Source organism: Plasmodium malariae (genome assembly GCF_900090045.1).
Source record: "Plasmodium malariae genome assembly, chromosome: 13".
NCBI lineage: Eukaryota > Apicomplexa > Aconoidasida > Haemosporida > Plasmodiidae > Plasmodium > Plasmodium malariae.
In genome coordinates this window covers 2,105,001-2,120,992 of record NC_041787.1, presented here as the reverse complement: position 1 = coordinate 2,120,992, position 15,992 = coordinate 2,105,001, and the positions used below count along the sequence as shown (strand labels likewise).

The following is a 15,992-nucleotide window of genomic DNA, read 5'->3' as shown; positions in this document are numbered from 1 at the left end:
TACACTTACACATTTATTCTTTAAAAAATGGGATTGTATGTACAACATAGGAATAAATATTACAACAAACAAATTACGAGTTCACTGGTTTTTTATTTTGGCTGTGATGTAAGTGAATAAATTTTTTTCTTTTTCTTTTTCATTTTCATTTTCATTTTCTTTTTCTTTTTCTTTTTCATTTTCATTTTCTTTTTCATTTTCTTTTTCATTTTCTTTTTTTTTATTTTGCATTTTTCACATTATGAAGAGTTGAAGATAAATTCTATATTTCTGTAGGTATCTCTATTTTATTAATTTTATATAGGAAAAATAACTGCACACCTTAAGCACAATGAATTCTTCATCTACAGGAGTTTTTCTTTTCTTGTAAAGAATTTCAATACATTTTTTTATTTTTGTAGCTTAAATAATACATTAATATTTCTCATATATAGAAAGCGGTGTAGTAACGTGTGCACAATATTTTACGTACTTAATGTAGTTTCTGCTTTTAAAGGCATTTAATAGATAAACATGCGCCAATTTAATTATGATGGGAAAAAAGGAGGTATACACTCCCAGACATAACAACTTTGCATTTGCAGAGTTGTACAATTTGTATAGTACATGCATTTATATATACAGTGCCACAATTTTTATTTGTTCCTCAAATATTCGCTAAAATTAACGCAAAAAATGAACATATTTATAGAGAAAAAAAATTCTATTTTCCTTTACATTTCAAAAAAAAAAAAAATGTACATATATTTTACAAGTTTTTAATTTAAATATTACAAGATAAGTTGTAAGAAGTAAAACACGTTATTTTATTTTATACTTTTTTTTTTTATTTTATATTGTTTTTTTATTTTATTTTATTTTATTTTTTATTTTTGAAAAAAGTATCTAAGTAGAAAATTGTTTTTCTTATTCTGAATCTTGCACTGTAGGAATACTCCCTATACTTAAGCAGAAATATGCTTTCATTTTTCTTAATATATATTTATATTTTTTTTTTTTTTTTTTATACTTGACTATAATTTTTTTTTCTTTTTAATTTTACTGAGCTAACCATTTTCGTATGATTTTTCCTCTATTCATGGGAATAAACAATATATGTCTTACAGTTCCCTCATACAAGAAAAAAAAAATAACCATCAAAAAAATATGCACATGCAACTTGTAATTTGGCATTTTAATATATATATCACTTTCCATTTATAATTCCTTTAAAATTGGTATATATATATATATATATATATATATATTTTTTTTTTTTTTTTCATGTGACATTTCAAGTAAAATTTATAAATGCATACAAAAAAAAAAAATGTTCAACAATAAATAAGGACCAATTTTATAGGCTAGCACCAAAAAAAAAAAAGTAAAATGGCATAAGACAAAATGTAGTAACATAAGGCACATTAAGACTAAATATAGCAAAATGAAGCAGCACATGGAAAAATGAATAATATCCAATAAACAACTGTATTAAAAAGAAAAAAAAAAAATAGTTGAGCGGAATAAATCTATTTAGAGAGTTAAATAATTAGCAACTGCATAATGAAGCACAAATTTCGAGCAACTCAACTTACACCATCATGAATTATGTAAATGTAGCTTAACAGCAAAAAAATAAAAATTAAAATAAAAATTAAAATAAAAATAATAAAAAATAATAGCAAAATAAAATAAAACAAAATAGGAACATTATGTGTTGCAAGGATAAAAATTTCTTTTTACAAAAAAAAAAATTATCTACTGTACATGCTAAAAGTTTGATCTCCCCACTTTCCTCAATAGTTTATAAAGTATTATCAGCGTTAAATTTTTTTACAACTGAAAAATAATGCATGTACAGCAAGGTAAAATATTTGAAATATGCCTCAAGCGTGTCCAATAACTAGCTTTTAATAAACAGTTGTAAATATTAAAAAAAAAAAAAAAATTAAATTAAAATAAATATAAAAAAAATATTACTGACATGAACTTAAAAAAAGTATATTTTTTAAAATATTTATTTTTATGCACCATAAGCCCATTTCACATAAATTAAAAAAGAAAGAAAAAAAAGTTTTATTTTTTGTACGTGTATATATAACTACATATAACTACAAATACAAATAATTATATATATATTTACATATACAAATATATATATGTGCACATGCATACGTCTTTTTTCTGCTCTTTTACTAAAATCTTAGTGTCTCTGATAAAACACAGTGGTAACACGTTAAAACTCACAAAAATATCGTACATACGAGAAAAATTTTGCGCAGCCAAAAAAAAAAAAAAATATATACATATATACAGTTCACACCAAGTCTTGAAGGATCACAAAAATATTTACCAAAAGTGGAAGACTAAAAAATGACAGATTCAGTTAATCCATTCCAAGCGGCTCAAAGTTTCGAAAATTTTGCAGAACCGGAAAATTACACTCTTCTAAAAAGAGCAAAAATATTAACCTCCACTTTTTTTTTTGATGGGAATTCATGGACAGCATTGGAGAAACCATTAAACCTTAAAAAAACAATATTCGAAGACGACCGCATTTTAACATTAAAACCAGTTGAAGAAAAATTTATACCAGCAGAATTAGAAGCGTCTTTGAGTGGGAAGTATAATATCAAGGTGTACAAAAATAATGAAGTAACATTATGTATTGAGGGGGGGCAAAAAATATTAATTAAATTGCCTATAACAAGTAGTATAATTACATGGAATAGTTATCAACGTCTTCCAGTTTTACCCAAAGCATGGAGACCTACAGTTTTTATATTAAACCATAGTAATATATTTGTTAGAGTAATTCCTGAAAAATGTTTAGTTATTAGTAAAGTTAATAACAAAACAGACTCATTTAAGATAAACAGTATTGACTTTTCTGAAGGATTTTGTTGTTGTCATCCAATTAATAATTTAGCATTATTATATGGAGCATATGAACAGAATCAAGAATTAAATACAATGAAATTACCAAAACTTCCATTAACCAATGGAAAATATAACTATTTTATACATTTTTTCTCATGGGGAACTATGATTGTTCCGAAAAAATTGGAAATTTTTAAAGGTCCTTTATGTAGTTTTAAAAAAAATATAATTGCTCTTATAATTATACCACCAAAGGTACACATATATATAGAATTAAGAAGCTCTTCTCCAGTGGCAAGTTCAATAGACTATAAGAAAGATTTTCTAATTACAGCAAGGAAGCCATATATTACGGATTTAGAAATTTATCTAATAATACAAGATCAATTAATCATGTATGACTATTCTTATGATCTTCGTTTAAATAAGGAGAAGGCACCTATTTCCAATTTAAATATCCCCCTTAAATTCAAAATAAGTAAAGAGGAAAAGGAGAAGAAAAAGCAAAACCCCTCACATGAATGCAAATGGTCATTTGTTAACTCGAATGAGCAAAAATGTATATCTGATTCGTGTAATTCATCAGCTGATCATCTAATGTCCCCCGATTTGGCGTGCGTGTTCGACGCAGAGACAGGTTCGACAAATAGAATAACGAAAACGTACACATGTATATATATGTATACGCGAATGCGTAAAACCATACAAATTATTGCCCATGAATACACCCATGCGCGCAAAAATTGTAGGCATATAACATATGTGCATATAGCACTATATTATTATATATCAAAATAAAATATGCGAATTGGAAAGAATATATAAATTAACAGCACATTTTAAATATATTAATTCTTCATTTGTCATATTGAATAAACAGAATGATTTTTGTAGTACATATAATTGCAGTTTTAACAACAATGGAATTAGTCCATATTGGCATATACATACATACACATACATACATGCATATATATATGTATGTATATATATATAAATTTATATTTACACGTTAATTCATGCGCATACACGTTTTACATTGAATTTTTTTTCTCTTCTTCAGGCATTTACTACTCTACTGAGTATGGAATAAATTACTGCAAAGCATTCAAAAAACTACAAGTTTAAATATATGGTACGTTTTCATATGTTTGAGGTATAATACTGTATATTTAACAATTTTTAAATAAATTATTACATTGCAGTGTTCATATTTGTACGTAATGTATTATTTTTATATTTTATAATGTGAACTGTCTACAAATAAGACAACAAGATAATTGAAAAAAAATGGAGTGGGTTAAAAAAACATAGGTGAAACACATTTTTTTTATTACATATATAATAATACAAATGTTACTTCATTTTATTCTATTTATAAATTTTTTAAAACAAAAAAAAAAAAAAAAAAATGAAATAATCCTTATTGTGTTTTATATATATATTTTTTATGTATTTTTAATTAAAATATTTTAATGTTATTAACCTTAATTTTCCAATTAAATTCATGTATTTTCCAAAATTAAAGAAACGCATATATATTATATATATGCATATATAAGTTTGTCATAAGTCTTTGTACATACATCAAATCAGAACAACATTTTTCTATGCATTTTCATTTTATTAAACAATTTTTATTATTATATTTTAACATTTTTCTACTTACATTTTTTCTATTTATTCGTTTATTTATTAATTTAATTATTTACCTGTTAATGTTACAATTTTTCATATTTTATGTGTTACTTTTTTGTATGTCACATCATACCTTTATAATTACCGCTATTTTCCTTGTTTAGTCAAATTTTAACTATTCATATATATATAATATATAAATATTACTACACTTAAATATTAATGTAACTACATAATATATGTGTAGTTTTCATTTTTATTAATGAACAATATTGTTCTGTAAAAATGCAATTTTTAAGGGTTTCAATGAAAAAAATTCTTAATTTTACTGGGATAATGAAAAACGAAAACTATAAAAAGTATAAAAGATATTAAAAATATTAAAAATATTAAAAATGTATAATATTCAACATTCACCTAAAAATTTACTTTATGTGATAAGAGACCATAAAATTATGAACAACTTTTATTAACAAAATTAATTATAATTCTCAAAAACAAAATAATTTTTATTACCTTTTTTTTTTAATTTTAATTTTAAACAAATATAGTACATATTTTTTTATATGCAAAATTAAGTATGTATGCAAGCCATAGTTTCCATACATAAATATATGTAAATATTATGCTGCATGTACGATTTGTACGTATAATAAAAATAATATATATATATATATATACTTATCCCATCTACATTTTTAAACGCAAAAGTATACATGATCTTATCAACACAAATAAGTCATTTAGTTCTTATTATATATATAAAAAAAAAGAAAAATTAATAATACTATATATTATATTATATAATCTTCTTTTTCCAATTTGATGTCAAATTCATAATATATAGATTTATTTATTTTTTTATTTTTGTGTTTCTTATAAAAAAACAAAAAGAATTTTTTTTTTTTTTTATTTCCTCTCTTTTTCTATCTAATTTCATATTACATTATTTCCTATTTCTTGAACTTCAATTAAAACCCATGCAAAAATTAAGAAATTTCTACCTAATCTCCATTTCCCTTGCATTTTTACAAATTATAAAATTTCACTTCCCTTTTTTTTTTATACATATTTTACATGTTTTTCTTTAATAATATTTATTTTAATACATAATATATAATTATTTACGTATAAAATATTGTACATGTAATAATATTATAATATTTAATATAGTATATATATAATAATTATATAATACATTGTTATATAATATAGTAATATAATAATATGTATAACATTTTTATAATCTTTTGTTGAAATTAAGGAACCTTCTAGGAAGCGCTCCTTTCATTAAACGTATACATGCTATATATGAAAAAGAAAAAAGATGTTTAATTCTATTTTTCCTATAAAAAAATTAAATCAAAATTTATTACTCTGAAATTTTTAAAATAGAGAGAACTATGTTATAGTATTTTTTACATATATTTATTATATATATATATATACAATATATATATTATACAACTTTCCTAATATTACAATATAGGATTTTAACAAAATAAACCTCGAAATAATAATATAAACAGGGGGTAGTACAAATGTACAACATATGTATATATAAATTTACGTATATATATATGTATATATATAAATATGTATAAGAGTATATTACATAATATATTATATATATGTATATATTTATATATAAATAATATTTTAAGTTTCAATAAATTATGTTACTATTAATATTACACATAATTACAATAAAAAAAATTAATTGCCTTTATCACCTATTTTTTTTTTTTTTTTTTTTTTTTGAACATTGTTTAATATCTTTAGTTAATAAATTATGATTTATATATATGTATAATAATATATATATATATATATATATTTATATATATATAATATGTATATATAATTTATTTTTTCAATTCATAACAAGAGTGATAAATAAATTATTCATATTTTTCATTTCCTTTTCCTTTTTCATTTTTTTTTTTTTTTTTTTCTTTTAAACGTTTTTATCTAAAAGATAAAGAAATTTTTTCTTTAAAAATTTGTTTTTTGTAATATTAATTTACAAATTCCGTTCCATTGTTTAATAAGTAAAAAGTATTAAACAGAATTCTTTTGGGGGAACTGAATTAACTTAAATGTAAGTTTACAATTTAATATATAGATTAGTGAAAATTTAAATGCAGAAAATAGAATTAAATTGTTTACGTGTACATATTTATTCGTGCTTATTAGCATATTATATATGTAATGTATACATAATATGGGCATAAATTTAAATAGTATACGCATTTACTTAATTTACGTGTATATATATCATACGCATATTCATAGTATACGCATATTCATAGTATATGCATATACCTAATTTATGTGTATACATAATATACGCATATACATAATGTACGTATATACCTAATTTATGTGTATACATAATATACGCATATACATAATGTACGTATATACCTGATTTACGTGTATACGCAATATGTGCATATTCATAATATACGTATAATGTGTTACAAGAGCCATATATACTATATGTATATTATATTTATGTACATTTCATATACGTATACGTGTTATATATTACTTATGCTCAAAGTTTTCCTTTTTTCGCTGATTAGAATGAAAAACTGTAATTATATTGCGCAGTAATTATGTAATGTTTAATAATATATGTATTTGATGTAATGATATATATATATATATATGCTATATGTGCATATATAAGTAGGTAAAACATGCCAAAGCATGAACGTAGAATGAACTGCCGATAACATGTTTGAAAAAAATAAAATTCACGTTTTTGCCTTTTCTGCATTTATGTACTATAGTTTAATTTAGTGCAGCATATAATATAATGAGAAATAATTTATCCGTTTGTTTAATGTTTAAATGTTTAATTTTAATTTGTGTATTGTTCATATGTTTATTATTAATTTTTGTAATGCTCATGTGATTAATATTAAAATTTTTTTATATCCATTTTTCATGTGTTCCCACCCTTTTCAGAGTAAAGAGTTTCTTTTTTATCCATTTAGAACTAAAAAAGTGTTTATTTAAAATTTTTCATTTTTAAGATGGACATAACGGTAAAAGAACAAGAATTTTCAAATGGTTTGATAAAAAATTCATCAGCCTTTGAAAACATAAAGTTTAGTAACATAAAGAATAATTTTAAAGTTCAGAAGAAATTTCAGATATTATATTTTATTCTCTTTATATTTGTAACTGGAGTATTTTTTTTCTTTTTGATTGGAAATTATTTCTTTTCCCCAAATTATAAAGTGAATAAAATTGTACAAAATACGGAACATTTAACAATAGGATTTAAAATTGAAAGACCACATGACAAAGTATTAAAAACCATAGTTGAGAAAAACTTAAAAAATTATATAAAAGAGACTGTAAAATTTTTTCAGTCAGGATATGTAAAACAAAATTATTTAGGTAGTGAAAATGACGTAATAGAACTAGACGATGTTGCTAATTTAATGTTTTATGGTGAAGGGGAAGTAGGTGATAATCATCAAAAATTTATGTTAATATTTGATACAGGTTCAGCTAACTTATGGGTACCAAGCAAAAAATGTAACAGTATTGGATGTAGTACTAAACATTTGTATGATTCAAGTAAATCCAAATCTTATGAAAAAGATGGAACAAAAGTAGAAATAACTTATGGCTCAGGTACTGTTAGAGGATTTTTTAGTAAAGACTTAGTTACTCTTGGTTATCTTTCTTTACCATATAAATTTATAGAAGTAACTGACACAGATGATTTAGAACCATTATACACTGCTGCTGAATTTGATGGTATATTAGGTTTAGGATGGAAAGATTTATCCATTGGTTCTATTGATCCTATTGTTGTTGAATTAAAAAATCAAAATAAAATAGATCAAGCTTTGTTTACTTTTTATTTACCTGTACATGATAAACATTCTGGTTATCTAACCATTGGTGGTATAGAAGAGAAATTTTACGAAGGAGAATTAACTTATGAAAAATTAAATCATGATTTATTTTGGCAAGTGGATTTAGATGTAAATTTTGGAAAAACATCTATGGAAAAAGCAAATGTTATTGTTGATAGTGGTACAAGTACCATTACTGCACCAACAAGTTTTATTAACAAATTCTTTAAAGACTTAAATGTTATCAAAGTTCCCTTCTTACCATTCTATATTACTACTTGTAATAATAAAGATATGCCTACCTTAGAATTTAAATCTGCCAACAATACATACACATTAGAACCAGAATACTACATGGAGCCATTACTAGATATTGATGACACTTTGTGTATGCTTTATATCCTACCAGTCGATATTGACAAAAACACATTCATTTTAGGAGATCCATTTATGAGAAAATATTTCACCGTATTTGACTATGACAAGGAGAGTATCGGATTTGCCGTTGCAAAAAACTAGAAGAATACAAGTTAATCAAAAAAAAAAAAAAAAAAAAAAAAAAAATATGGAGTTATTAACAAAAACGAGTAAAAAGTGAACGAGACCCATAAGTAGTCGAGCCAAAACGAAAGAAGAGAGAAAAAAAAAAAAAAAATAATAATAAAATAATAAAACGATAAAATGATAAAACGATAAAACGATAAAACGATAAAACGATAAAATGATAAAACGATAAAACGATAAAACGATAAAATGATAAAATGAACAAAAACCGAATATATATATATATATATATATATATATATATATATATATATTTTTTGTTTATATAAATATATGTGTGTGTATTATATATATTATGTATGTGTATATATATGTATGTATATATATATGTATGTATATATATATATATATGTATGAGTATATATATGAATAGTGCTTAGCTTGAACTAAATTTCTTTTAATAAACGTACATCTTTTTTTTCTTTGCTTTTGATTATCTAAAATAATTCCTTCCACTAACTAAAAACTATACTAAACCATAACTACCGCTACTGACAAACGCACGTTTCACATGTCCTATTTTTTCGAGTATGTAAATAGTTCAACGGAATACTGAATTTATGATATATAATAGTTATATTATATATAACTTGTTATATAGCATTTTATATATTATATAGTATATACGTTTAGTTATATATTATACGTGTATAGTTATTAAAATATAATACTATACAAACATATGATAATAATATTAGATAAGCTTACAGTAATATAATACCATATATTATATATATGTATATATATTATATACATGTATACATATATTTTACATATTCAAGTACCATTTACCACGAAAAGTAAATATGTAAAACTTCCAAATTGTTTCTTACTTTTTAATGTATTACTCAATTTTGATCTTTTTTCCTTTCCATTCGCGTTGTTAATAAAATAATATATTATATTATGTGTGTATAAAGTAATAAATTGTTACTTCTTTAAGGCGAGCAAAATTATACATAATATTATATACGTTTATATATATATATATATATGTATGTTTTACTATATTATTATAATTTTTTTTTAAGAAAATTATTTGTTATTTTATTGTTCTCTTTTTTTTTTTTTTTTAATGAAGATAAATATTAACGTTTACATAAAATAATAATATTTACATTTAACTCCATTACTTCATTAGAAAATTGTAGTAAAATATATTGTGAGAAAAATAGTAGTAATAAGAATGTTATGTTATTATACTATATCATATTGTTTAATAAGATGTGTAGTTAAAAGGAAAGAAATATATATGACTTAAAAGCCACAAGGATGTATGTTGTGTATATATATATATATACGGAGAAGCATATCCAAAGAGAAAGCGGGAATGGTATATTAAATATGTATCATTATTATATTTCCCTTTAAAAATAATAAAAAGTTCTTCCCTATATGTTAGTAAAATTTATGTTGAACTCAGAATATTAGTAAAATGAAATTTAATTTTTAAAGAGGTAGAATTTCTTACATGTAAAATTTGATGATTATTTGTTATTATATAAGCCCTCCTCTATTATATATATAGTATATAACTTCGTTTTATTGACCTTACGAAAATGTAGGCATATGTACATATACATATACATATATATATATATATATATATATATATATATATATATATATCCACATAAGTTCCTCTGTATAGCATTGCTTATATAAGACATTTCATTGTTGCCCCAATGCACATAGTACGAATAAATGCCATTATTATTTTTACTAGCTTTTCAAGAAAGTTAAAATAACTACCCCCATTTTATTATATATGTTGAGCGAGTTTATTATATGTTGCTTATTAAATTTTACAAAGCGTTACGGCTAAAATGCATATATAAGTGCTTCTTATATATATGGACTTTATATTTATCATGCCCATTTCCCCCCAGGATAAGTCGAAAAATATCTATTTATTACTCGCACACACATATAGGAGTGTGCAATGATTGAAGGTCTTTGACAAAATTTTGCATAAAGCTTAACATAAATAATTCAAGTCCAGTAGTACTGTTTTACCGTATGAATTGCAACAGATAATCGTAATCGTACGGATGATAAAATATTTCTTCCGTTATACCTTTTGCATTATTTATGCCATGCCCATTAACCACTTCATACCATGTTTTGTTTAACAACGTTGCATATTTTATTATTTTCTATTATTAATATTTTTTTATAGTTTTATATATATATATATATATATATATATATTATTACGCATAAAAAATGCGGATGTCATGGGCATAATGTTGATTATATATGTATGTATAAGTGTATGTATGTATATATATATATATATATATATATATATATATATATATATATATATACAATATATACAGGTGTAACAAAATAATTATAAGTGTACTTCGTTACGTATAAAAAATCAAGGAAGCGTGTAACATGAAAAACTGCCATTGACTTTTTTGTAGAAATTTATAAACAAAAATTATCATAAAAAAAGAAATTTTTTAAAGGTATAAAAAAGGAAAGACGTTAACATCATTACATAAAAAAAAAAATAAAATAAAATGTATAAAAACGGGCATTACTTACTTCTGCACTAGGTAATTTCAAAGAGCCTTCGCTCAGCGGTCGAGTAGGGGGGTGAAGCGGCATGCGCAGGAGTATATATATATATATTAATATATGCACACATACATACTAATTACGCGTTCGTATTTATATAATACCTACTCGTATATATGTGTACAATACGTGCAAATATAATATATATGTATAATACACATTACTACTATATACCATCCACTATATTTTCACTATCTAATTATAGTAACTCCAAAACGGATAAAAGGAAAACAAAAAAGATTCACATACATAAACGCACGAACTTTTCTCACTTCCCCTCCACCACCACTTTTCCACCTAACAGTCATAAAAACTTTTCATCTTTCTTTTCCTTTTAGACTTTTTGGATGAACCATGAGTACTATTAGTTACTCTCTTTTTTTCTTCATTTAAAAATTCCTTTATATACTCCTTTTCCATTTGTTTTCTATATGCAATACATTGTTGTTTAACATTTTCAATTTCTTCATAAGTCATGTTTTTAGTAACTAGAAACCTTTTTGCTCTTCTTTTTCCTCCACTAACTTTATATTGTGCTGTCCAACTGCTTCTACTTTTTTCAAAATAAACACCTGATACTCCTGTAGGTCCAAAAACTTCTCTTAACTCTTCTTGATCAACACTTGTAAATTTCTCTAACTTCTTAACCCTTGGTGATTTCATATCATAACCTTGAGAAGAAACTTTTGGTACTACCCTACTACTTGTACTATTACCCTTTTGATGATCTATTTGTTGACTTTTTGTTAATTTATTTCTCCTTATATTTCTTAACTCTCTACTTGTTAATGTTTTTCCTGCATAATCTTTACTATTACTACCTTCTGTTAATATTTTATTTTTATTTTTCCCTATATATTTGTTTTTCAAATCAAATTTACTAGTTCTTCTACCTCGTCCTCCTCCTTCCCCTGCTGCTGCATGTGTTCCTGCTGTTCCTCCTTCTTCGCCCTCAAACATGCCATCTCCATGATTCATATAAATTATTTCATCTATTGCTCTGTTCATCTTTTCTATATCTTTCTTTTTTAACATATAATATTCTTCATTGGTCATATCACCATTAAAACAAATTTTATAATTACAATTATCATTTATATTTTCATTTTGAAAACTGTTTATATTATTACAATTACAAAAAAAATCGCTTTCTTTCATGAACACTTCTATCTTTTTATAATTATTTTCTTCTGAACTGTTCAGGTTATTTTCAAAATTATCATACTGAATACCTGAACATACTGAACAAAAGCTCCTGAAATCGACGGACGATATTTCGATGTTGTAGTACTCGTCCTTACTATTTCCATTACAGTTACCGTTACTATTACTACTGTTACTATTATTATTATTGTTATTCAATCTGCTATAATTATTGTAATACTCCTGCATACTATTCTTAATATTGCTGTTATTATTGTGGTATTCGTCTCTATTAATGCTCCTATAATATGCTGATTCTTCGTCTTCCTCTCCTCTTTCCCTTTTTAAGTTTTTATATATGTTACCTGCAGTTTCCTCCTTCTCCCTTTCTTTCTCATCCTCCTTTAGATTAAATAGTAAGTCCTTCCTTTGACCCTCTTCTTTCAGTATCATGTTGCTGTCACAGTAGTGTATATATCCATAGTTCTTAACGCCGCAATAGCTGTTACATACGTTGTTATATACGTTGTTACACACGCTATTATATACGTTGTTACACACGCTATTACACACGTTGTTACACACGCTATTACACACGCTATTACACACGTTGTTACACACGCTATTACACACGTTGTTACACACGCTATTACACACGATATTACACATGCTGTTACACATGCTATTACACATGCTATTACACATGCTACTACACACACTGTTATACACACTGTTACACACACTATTACAAATACTGCTGCACGCGATATTACTATTCCTGCTTGCAGCACAAGGTACTACCAAATGTTTGCTGTCTCTACTATTTTCCAAATAATCGTATAACTCATTTAAGTCCGTTATCAGTATATTTAGGCTGTTCAAAATTATGTTGTTTGGAAGATAGTTTTTATTTAACGTGTTCAGTCGTTTATAACTTGTGTTGTATACTTTATCATTATTACTATTATCATTATTATTGTTATCATCATTGTTATCGTCATTGTTATTATTATCATCATTATTATTATCATCATTATTATTATCATCATTATTATTATCATCATTATTATTATCATCATTGTTATCGTCATTGTTATTATTATCATCATTATTATTATCATCATTATTATTATCATCATTAATGCTATCAACATCATTGTTGTTTTCCGCTTCAGATGAATGCATGTTACTTTCCCCCATAAAATAAGAAGCATTTTCGTTATGACTATTCTTCCTCTCCTTAACTGCTTCATTTGTATCATCACTATCAACGCGATTGCAATCGCTATAGTTTGTTTTCATATAATTGTCACTACTCCCTAAATCATTGCTACTTCCTAAATAATTTGTACTTAACGCGGCATTGCTATCTAGATTATTATTGCTACTTCCTTTGACCATCTGAACTTCACTAAGTGCAACCATATCATAATTAACATTGTCATTAAGATTATCATTTGTTATTACTGTATCTTCACCACTTGCATTTTCATGAATAGTGCTTTTTTCAATAGACTCCTCCTCTATCATCCTTACAACACTGTTCTTACTAAATGCATATTCTTCCAAATCTTCTCTTAATTTTATATTGTCCTTTTTATATAGATTCCTATTATCCTCCTCCTTCTCCAACATATCACCTTCATTCATTTTATTATCATTACCTAAATATATATTTACATTATTTAACACTACATTAGTATTATAATTAACACAGCTATTTTTTTCAACACTCATACTGACGCTCTCTTCCTCCCTAGTCATTTCTACTACATTATATATATTATTATCATCAGTCATATTACTCATGGATATAATTTCTTTCCTTTCATTTTCATTTAATGAAAATAAACTATTCATAATTTTTTCTTTATTATCACTTGGAGAGTCGTAATTACTTTGTGCACCGTCTAATATTGGAACGTTATTGCCTCTATCGTTGTCATCTTTCACTTCGCCATCTCTCACTCTATCATTCTTTACCTCCTTTTCCTTTATATGCCCCTCATTCATCCGCTCTTTCTTTTGACTTTCCTCCCTTTTCTGCTGCATTTCCCCCCCCTTTGCACTGCTAAGTTCACAAAACGTTTCAACAAACGTGTGTATAAACTTTTCAGTACTATCTTTTTTAAAATTATCAAAGGATGAGAAATTCATGTTTTTGAACTTTTCGACAAATGAAGAAATTTTATTTTTATTTAAATAAAATGAATTCCATCTCTTTGTAATATTTATCATAGTAGGTGAATGAGTATTAATAAATAACTGCAATTTTTTTTTTATATCTGCCTGATCTTTATCAAAGAAATTAAAATAACTCTGACAAATGCTAATTTTATTTTCATGTAAATGTTTGCATGGGTCATATATAAAGTTTAGTATTTGAGCTTCTTCGTTTTTGTCATTCTCTTTATTCAATTCATATATCCTGCTATCACTATTACTATTACTGCCACTACTACTACTACTTCCACTACTACTACTACTACTACTACTACTACTACTACTACTGCTACTACTACTACCACTATTGGGATGTAGTAAATTATTCGCCCGCTCCTTTTCATACTTACAGTTTAAATTATTATCTTGGGAAAGGACACTACTACAACTGCTTTTTATCTCTTCAATCGGTTTCCTCTTCCTTCTATTTGTTTCAGAGTCTCCGATCTGTATCACTGATTGATGATGCTTCGTTATGTGGTCAGTTATGTGGTCAGTTATGTGGTTTGTTAAGTGATTCATTATATGTTTCTCTGTTAAATGCTCAGTTAACTGCTCCTTCAACGGCTGCTTCCCTTGGTTACGTTTTTGTCCATCCTCTCTACCATTAACCCCCCTTTCGCCCGAGGATACACAGTAAGAATTCTCGTCTTTTTTAAACCCATCTTTGTTTAATCCATCTTCCTTAAATCCATCCTCATTCGATACATTATTTCGATTAATTATTTTTGTAAAGTCATACAAAATAATATTTTCTCCTCTGTTTGTGAAGGACGAAAATATTTTTATACTGACCAAGTTGAAATATATGTAACAAGAAAAAATAAATTTCTTTAACAGAAAAAAGTACATATATATATGATCTTTACTACATAATATTTTATATAAATGATAATTAAAATTTGACATAGGTCCATTGTTTGTACATATATATATGGAACACCACTTCTTTTTTTCTGTATATAATAATTGATATATAGTCAGACAGTTTTCTTTTATCATCCTAATATCTGAGTCAAAGGGGTTGGATGTATAAATAAAAAACCTACATGAATTACTTAACTTCTCTTCATAATCATCATATATACTTTCTTC

General features: G+C 24.9%; 3 protein-coding genes across 3 annotated transcripts in view; 2 read left to right on the top strand and 1 right to left on the bottom strand.

Moving 5' to 3' along the window:
• Positions 1–2,352: 2,352 nt before the first annotated feature.
• Positions 2,353–3,987, top strand: PmUG01_13050500 (conserved Plasmodium protein, unknown function; the record flags this gene model as incomplete). The annotated part of the gene is made up of 2 exons (XM_029007508.1): positions 2,353–3,496; positions 3,923–3,987. The coding sequence occupies 2 exons, from the start codon at positions 2,353–2,355 to the stop codon at positions 3,985–3,987; spliced, it is 1,209 nt and encodes a 402-aa protein (XP_028863890.1).
• A 3,554-nt stretch (positions 3,988–7,541) lies between these two features.
• PmUG01_13050400 (plasmepsin, putative) lies at positions 7,542–8,897 on the top strand (the record flags this gene model as incomplete). The annotated part of the gene is made up of 1 exon (XM_029007507.1): positions 7,542–8,897. The coding sequence occupies one exon, from the start codon at positions 7,542–7,544 to the stop codon at positions 8,895–8,897; it is 1,356 nt and encodes a 451-aa protein (XP_028863889.1).
• Positions 8,898–11,828: 2,931 nt separating this feature from the next.
• AP2-G2 (transcription factor with AP2 domain(s), putative) overlaps positions 11,829–15,992 on the bottom strand; it is a gene marked incomplete at both ends in the record, with an annotated part of 5,343 nt that continues 1,179 nt past the window's right edge. Inside the window, one exon of the mRNA XM_029007506.1 lies at positions 11,829–15,992. This exon is cut by the window's right edge and continues 1,179 nt beyond it. Within this exon, the coding sequence (XP_028863888.1) occupies positions 11,829–15,992 (4,164 nt within the window).